This window comes from Drosophila suzukii, chromosome 3, assembly GCF_043229965.1.
Source record: "Drosophila suzukii chromosome 3, CBGP_Dsuzu_IsoJpt1.0, whole genome shotgun sequence".
NCBI classification, from domain to species: domain Eukaryota; kingdom Metazoa; phylum Arthropoda; class Insecta; order Diptera; family Drosophilidae; genus Drosophila; species Drosophila suzukii.
In genome coordinates, this window is record NC_092082.1 from 15,578,550 (window position 1) to 15,586,244 (window position 7,695).

Sequence of the window (7,695 nt, forward strand, 5' to 3'; positions counted from 1 at the left end):
TATTAAATTAAATCAAATAGCTCCTAAATTGTAGATAAAATGAAACTTTTTAAATTTGTTAATTAAGTGCCAAATGCAAAGTCCGTTTAATCAATAAATCACTAAATCATAATCAAAATGTTTTTAATTTGTGTTTAAATCTATCATTTATTATAATCTTCCTTTATTATTTGCTTTATAGCTAAAACAGCTTTGGTAATTTATGACTACAGATAAATAGTTAGGTATGGAACCCAAAACTGCATTTTGTTTAAGTTTTCTGATAAAGGGAAGAATGCAAAATGTATTAAAGTTCTCAAAATTATAAAATCCTATCAGCAGACTCCATCCCCCACTTAATAAAGCTAATTACCTTGGATTTAGATGTTTAAAATTCGGTCATTGTGTGACAGCAAAACCTCCGGAAACTTTAAGGCGGTGAGGAGGTGCCGAAACCGAACTCATGGCATGCATATTCATAGCCGAGAGAACTTTATTCATTAGCGAATAAGACGGAGGTGCCTTCGAAAATATCAGGACACAAGTTGCGCGACTCGTAAACGAAATAAGTTTTCCCTTTTCTGCTCGAGTTCTTGTTATGGAATTTAAGCAAGTTGTCATAAAAATGTCGCCCCCATTGACACGCCCCTTTACCACCCCCCCCCCCCCTGGATTTGGATTGCAGGGGCGGTAGAATACAGAAGGAGGTGTCAATCCGCACTGCAAAGTTCCCCGAAATCCAAATCCGCACTGTGGTTTGCAGTTGCAGGCAACTTTTGCTCTTTCCTGTTTCGAGGAAAAGCCTCGGGGGCGGTGTGGAAATGGGGGGCGTGGCAGGCAGCAGATGTTGCTGAATTGCGTGCAAATTGTTGCTGCATGCAGCAACAGCAACAGCAACAGCGTTGTTGTTAGCCACAACTTTCCGGGTTTTGCACGATTGACACCTTTTGGGATCCTGCGACAGCTTTAACGGAGCCTGCAGTTCAATTTGTATGCTGTCCAGAAAGTGGAAAGCCTACTCTCCATCTTGCAACCTCATCATCGAGTTTTCCTTCAAGATTTTCCCAGCAATTTAAGACAGATAGTGCTAGTGCAACACAACGGAAAATGGAAAACGGCGAGGGAAAACGAATGCGGAAAACTAAACGTGCCCAATGCGAGATTCTGCGCGAATTCGCATAAAAACTTTCGCCCTAAACTTGTGCAAGTTCTTTTAATTTTAATTAAACGGATGAGCAGCAATTAGCGAAATAAATCTGACAATTTTGCAAATGAGCCAACATGGCGCCGTCGCCGAAAATTGCAGATTAAATTGAGACTGGAGCTTTAGAAAAAAATATGTTTTTCTCGCTGGGGATATTTTAAAAATCGAATAACCATACAACATGCTATTTTAAGGGGTCCCCAGAACACACTTAAACTCAAGTTAACAGCCACGGGACAAGAGTTTTTCCCGCTACCAGCTGGCTTTTCCAGCCGCGCATAGTTTTGGCCTCGGTTTTCGGTTTTGGCCCGGCTTTTTGGCTTTCTGGCTGTTGCGGCTTTGCCCGCCTCCTTTTTTCCATCGCACTTTATATTCATTTTGGCTTTTAATTGAGGGCGCTTACTTGCATTTTCGTTGTCACTTTGCGACTTCACTTCCTCATCAGGCCCTTTTTCGGGCATAATGGCCTGCACTCCGCATTGTTTTTTGCGTTTTTGCATTTAATTGCAAAAGTTTTTTAATTAAATCACTGCCTAGAACATCTGTGTCAAGTTGAGGCTTCTCGGGGCTCGTATGAAGGAGATGGCATTATGTATCTGTATCGAGCGGACTAATGAAATTGGGGGAGTTCGAAAATCCGGTGAATCCCCTTTTAATCACGTGTGCTTCGAATTGTGGCTTACAAGCTCAACATAATTTATCATCACCATTTTATTCGTGATCTCTGTGTAATTTATAAAACAATTTTGTACAAAATCCAAATCTGAAATGTGTCTCTAAGGTGTTGATTAATTTGTTTTTAATGAAACATATTTTTCATAAACTTGATATCAAAATCTTTATTCAAGCTATATAAAAACTTAGAATTTTGTATTACTAATTTTTTGTTTAATTTTGTTGCATTATTTATAATTTTAAATACATAAGAAAAACATGAATAAAAATTTGTTTCACTTTTAGTCATATTCTCTTATGAAATTGACTCACTGTCTTAATTATTATTATTAATCGGTGTGAATATATAAAAAAAAAAACCTACTGTCTTCTATATCCTGAAGGAAAAATAATACCATTAAAATTTATAATAATAAATATATTAGTCGTACATGAAAGATAAAGTTTTAATTTGATCATAAATACTACTCAAACTACAACTTCCTAACAGAAATGAAGTCATCACCTTCGAGCCTTCGAGCAGCACAAAGGATATCATCATTTTAAGTACATAAGAAAAACATGAATAAAAATTTGTTTCACTTTTAGTCATGTTCTCTTATGAAATTGACTCACTGTCTTAATTATTATTATTAATCGGTGTGAATATATAAAATAAAAAAACGTACTGTCTTCTATATCCTGAAGGAAAAATAATACCATTAAAATTTATAATAATAAATATATTAGTCGTACATGAAAGATAAAGTTTTATTTTGATCATAAATACTACTCAAACTACAACTTCCTAACAGAAATGAAGTCATCACCTTCGAGCCAGGTAATACATTTTTTTCTCTCTAATTATAATTTGTGGGTATATGGTACTTCCTATAATGAGGGAATCGGTTTTCTAACCAAAAACCCCCTACTTATACTATATATTGTTTGGGGTTTTTACCCACTTACTTAGCCACTTATAAGTGTTCTACAGAACATATCTACAAAATCTGATGGTGTTTCTTAAAATCATAGTATCAAAGTAGTTCATAGAACAGTCTTCTTCCCATTTTCAAGCTTTGTCAAGAAAAACCCCCTCTCTCATGTACATACATTCGTACATGTATGGGGTCTAAGGGGCACACGCCTTATCAGCGTTAATAAGTGCCGCACCAATCCGAGATCTGAACTCAGTCAGACGACGGACCCGAAGGTGGAATGACTTTGATCGCTTTGCTCATCGTGTGCCTCACGGCAATTGCTGTCCAGGGGGAAGTACCCATAGTGACGAGGGCCGAATGGAACGCCCGACCTCCGAGCGGACCCATGGACAGTATGGAGACTCCCTTGCCCAGAGCTGTGATCGCCCATACAGCCGGCGGGGGGTGTGCAGATGATGTCGCCTGTTCCCAGCTAATGCGCAATCTGCAAAACTTCCAAATGTCCAGGCAGAAGTTCTCCGATATAGGGTACCACTACCTGATCGGAGGTAATGGCAAGGTGTACGAGGGCAGGAGTCCAAGCCAAAGGGGAGCTTTCGCTGGACCCAACAATGATGGATCATTGGGCATTGCTTTCATTGGTAACTTCGAGGAACAGGCGCCCAGTCAGGAGGCCCTGGATGCCGCCAAGCAGCTCCTCGAACACGCTGTGCAACAGGCTGAGCTTGTGGAGAACTACAAGCTATTGGGTCATCGCCAAGTCAGTGCCACCCGGAGTCCCGGAGAAGCACTCTACACCCTCATTCAACAATGGCCCAACTGGTCTGAACAAATATAAGATATACAATGCATTCCGTAAGGTTTCGACACGTAAAGACCACTCCTTACACATTTATTTGTAAATATAATTATGTATAATTTGTTTTTTTGCTTAAATACGAATACTAAAATTTTAATTTTGTTGATCTGTTTCCGATGTACTTCGTCGACTTCGCACATTTTGTCAGCTGCCGCCTTTTTGCCGGCCCAATTAAGGGGCCTGCTCCCCGGGAGCAGTGCACTGGGCCACAATAGAGATTTGAGACATCACATAGCATCATTCACCGAACCGGAACTTCCGCAAGAAACTAAGCTAACTATACAGAACCCTAGATGAAGCACGGAACGCAGATGGAACGAACGTGAACGTAATCGTAATGGTATGCAGAGAAGAATGCGCCAAACGAGAGGTAAACAAGAGTCGGCAACGTGGCAACAGATGCTGTTACAGATTACAGATTTAGAAAATATAAAACAAGGAACTATACAAAATTCGTAAAGTACTTAGGTAAATTGCACTAATATAAACTCCCGTTTGAGCTGCCGCTCGCACTGTCTGTACTGCCGCCCAGTCCGCCGTTTCCGCTCATGTTGCCGTTGCCAATTCCGATGCCAATACCCATGCCGCTTCCATTGCCGCCCTGCTGGCCAAAGTCCAGCTGGAGCAGCCAGTCCCGCTTGGCCAGACCTTCGGGCGTCTCGCCGCGCTGCGTGCACAGCGGCTGGAAGCAGGTGGTCAGTCCGACGCTGGGCGTGAACTCCGCCCGCTCGCGCAGCTCTTCCTCGGTGGCCAGCATGATGCAATCGTCGTCGATCTCATCACTATCGACGCTGTAGGCCGCTGCCAGTTGCTGCTGCTCTGCCCTCTGCTGCACAATGCTGTCGCTGGTGCGCCGAAAGGAGTCGTCCGTCTTGCGCAGGAAATTGTACAACGCCACACAGCCGAGCACCACTTCGCGGATGTGCTTGTCACTGATGCGCAGCGGCTGCGCCAGAATGGGGAACATGTTGCAGAGTATCCGCATCGTTTGGTCCGCATGGGCGTTGACCTGCTCCAGGGCCTCCAGCACAGCCCGATCCTTGGGCAGGTTGCGTGTGGTCACCAGATACGAGGTGGCTGGCAGTACTGAGTCGCCAGCGAAGTAATAGCCTTGTCGGTCCATCTCCGCCGACTGTTGTTCCTCCAAAGCATGCATCTTGTGCTTGATCAGCTCGACGGCAGTGGTCTGGTTATAGATGTCGTTGGGCCGGCTGCTGGCCGCCCGTTCCACCTTTGCGTACTGGAAATTGTTGTCGGCATCGACGATGCCCGTGAAGATGACGGTCGCCCGCTTGCGATCGTCGCCAGCGGCGGAACCGCTGCTCGCCGCCCCGGAATTCGAACCGGAACCCGAGCCGGAGCCCTGGAGCTGGATGCTGCGCATGAACAGGTTGCCCACACAGTGGGGCAGGTTGTGCTTGCGCTCCATCTCCTCGGCGGCGATGCGCCACTGATCGTCAGTCTTTGGTAGTGTCACGTATTGGTCCTTGAGGTGCTCGTAGAAGCCCAGACAGATATTGGCAATCATTTCGTTTATCACAAATTTCGAGGCACGGAAGCAGTAGTTTCGACAAGAATGTACTTCACCTAAATAGGGGTTATAAATATATTTGTGGGCTATATATTATAGGGCGTTTAATACTCACCCGTTGCCAAATACTTGAGCGTTATGGCCAGCCGCTCCTCGGCGCTGAAGGATTTCTTCTTGCGCTGCGGCGCATACTGGCTAATGATGGGCTCCAGCTTTTGCACCAGGTACCGAAACTGGCTCTCTGTTATGGCTAGGAAGTAATTCAAGTGGTAGCACTCATCCTTCCGCGACTGCAGCTCACTTAGTAGGTTCTCCTTGCTGAGGAACTCGGCCTGGTTCTTGCGCAGCCACTCCTTGGTCCACTCGAGTCGTCTCCGTGTGTTGAGTATGCCGGCCAGGTCGAGAGCGCTGATCTTGGAGGTCTGGGGTCTGGACAGAACCGAGGTTCTGGCGGCTCCACCAACTCCCCCCGACGGACCAGCTCCACCCGTTGCCGGTGCTTCCATCGATGTTACTCCAACGCCAGGGGCGTTGCCTTCGTTGCTATTATCCTGCGTGACCCCAATCGGGGGCTGGGCCACGCCCACCGCTCCCGTGCCGACCAGCTGATGGCCTGTGGCGGCCGTCACTCCGCCAGATCCTCCAGCAGTTGCTCCCAATCCGCCGGAGCCACTACGATTGCCACCATCGCGTTCACGCAGTACGCCAATAACCTTTAACTTGATTTTGTCCATGGAGCAGCCTGCGAAGAAAAACGGATCGCCAGATTGTACTATAATCCCAGGTCGACCTAGAATCTATAGCTATATGGCCATATAGCCGCACCCCACTTTTCGGCCCCCGATTTTCGCCCACTCGTCGTGTGTTTTGTGCAACAAATCGATTTTACTCACCCTCCCAACCACCCGTTCCTTGCGATGGTGTGTATAACCAGTTTCGGATGTTCGGGGGAATACGTTTTTACCACCGCCTGGGTTGTATAATTAGAAATATCCGTCGGACCAATGCGTATCTGCCTCTGCTGCTCTTCCTTAGCTGGTTTTTAGGGCGTTTATCGGTTCCGGACTGGCACGTACACCTCATATGTACATCGAAGAGTACCCAAGAAAAATCCGATGCCAATACGAAAATGCAGCCATCAGCAGCAGCGACGACAACAACAACAACAACGGCAGCAGCAGCCGAACGTCGACAACTTTCGGGGGCCAGGAATCTCGTGGAGCCCAGCCAAGGAGTTTTCCGGCCAGTGGCGCTTTTCCGAATCCGTTTTTCCTCGGCCCAGCTCACCTGCGATGCGGCTATCACTTTTTTAAAAACCACATTTTCCCCGATTCTTTCTTTTTCCAATTTTTTCCTTTTTGCCCTCCCCCAGTGTGCCCGCGCAGTTTTATACAATTTTAGTCGTTCAAATATACCAAAAATACCACTTTTATTAGATATACCACACGTAGCGGAGACACGATCCTGGTATTTTAGGGTGACCGCTTGGAATAATCATATTCAAATTTGTAGGGGAGTGCGTGGTATGGTGACGGACGACTCGTTTTTTGAGTTTTCAGGTTTTATGCCAATTGATTGGAAATTAAGCGACGAACTCAACGAGGTATGATCCTCGATCTGACGTTTATGAGCATTGTGGCATCCAAAACAGTGACTTTCTTCGGCGAAAAAAAGGACTCAGATTTCAGCCAAAACCACACTTTTTTTTAAAGGTTTTTAAATCATAGTAAAGCCAAATTGAGGCGCACAGCTAAAAGACCGACTTTTTTGAGCAGCTTACAACCCATGCTAACGATCCCCGTCATTTTAGGCATAATTTATTTTTTGACCAAATTTTTCATTTTTTATAAGGGGTTACATCACGTTTTTTGGCGAAAATGGCAAAAATAAAAAGTTTTCAGGTTTTAATGCCAATTGATTGGAAATTAAGCGACGAACTCAACGAGGTATGACATTCCTCGATCTGACGTTTATGAGCATTGTGGTTTCAAAAACTGTGATTTTCTTCGGCGAAAAAAACGGATTCAGATTTCAGCTTAAACTACACTTTTTTTTATGGTTTTTCAATCATAGTGAGGCCAAATCGAGGAGCACAGATAAATGACCGACTCTTTTGAGCAGCTTACAACCCATGCTAACGATCCCCGTCATTTTAGGCATAATTTATTTTTTGACCACATTTTTCATTTTTTATAAGGGGTGACATCATGTTTGTTTGCAAAAAATGTCAAAAATAAAAAGCTATCAGATTTTAATGCCTATTAATTGGAAATTAAGCGACGAACTCAACGAGGTATGACATTCCTCGATCTGACGTTTATGAGCATTGTGGCATCCAAGACAGTGATTTTTTTCGGCGAAAAAAACGGATATAGATCTCAGCCAAAACTACAATTTTTTTAAGGGTTTTCAATCATTGTAAAGACAAATCGAGGCCAACAGCTAAAAGACCGACTGTTTAGAGCAGCTACAACCCATGCTAACGATCCCCGTCATTAAGGCCAAATTTATTTTTGACAATTTTTTT

At 44.4% G+C, this 7,695-nt stretch overlaps 2 protein-coding genes across 2 annotated transcripts; one reads left to right on the forward strand and one right to left on the reverse strand.

Annotated features, from left to right (window-relative positions):
- The first annotated feature begins 3,014 nt into the window (after positions 1-3,014).
- On the forward strand, positions 3,015-3,734 carry PGRP-SD (Peptidoglycan recognition protein SD). The gene has a single exon (XM_017070436.4). The coding sequence runs from the start codon at positions 3,056-3,058 to the stop codon at positions 3,614-3,616; it is 561 nt and encodes a 186-aa protein (XP_016925925.3). The 5' UTR covers positions 3,015-3,055; the 3' UTR covers positions 3,617-3,734.
- LOC108006866 (uncharacterized) lies at positions 3,635-6,555 on the reverse strand. The gene is made up of 3 exons (XM_017070435.4): positions 6,062-6,555; positions 5,284-5,910; positions 3,635-5,224 (listed from the first exon to the last, which is right to left on the reverse strand). The coding sequence occupies exons 2-3, from the start codon at positions 5,900-5,902 to the stop codon at positions 4,116-4,118; spliced, it is 1,728 nt and encodes a 575-aa protein (XP_016925924.1). The 5' UTR covers positions 5,903-5,910; positions 6,062-6,555; the 3' UTR covers positions 3,635-4,115.
- Between the last annotated feature and the right edge of the window lie 1,140 nt (positions 6,556-7,695).

Bases quoted from the DNA above. Each gene is read 5' to 3' on its own strand.
- PGRP-SD (XM_017070436.4), top strand. From the start codon at position 3,056: ATGACTTTGATCGCTTTGCTCATCGTGTGCCTCACGGCAATTGCTGTC.
- LOC108006866 (XM_017070435.4), bottom strand. From the start codon at position 5,902: ATGGACAAAATCAAGTTAAAGGTTATTGGCGTACTGCGTGAACGCGAT. The intron at 5,225-5,283 runs GTGAGTATTAAA...ACCCCTATTTAG, and splicing joins GCTCAAGTATTTGGCAACGG to GTGAAGTACATTCTTGTCGA.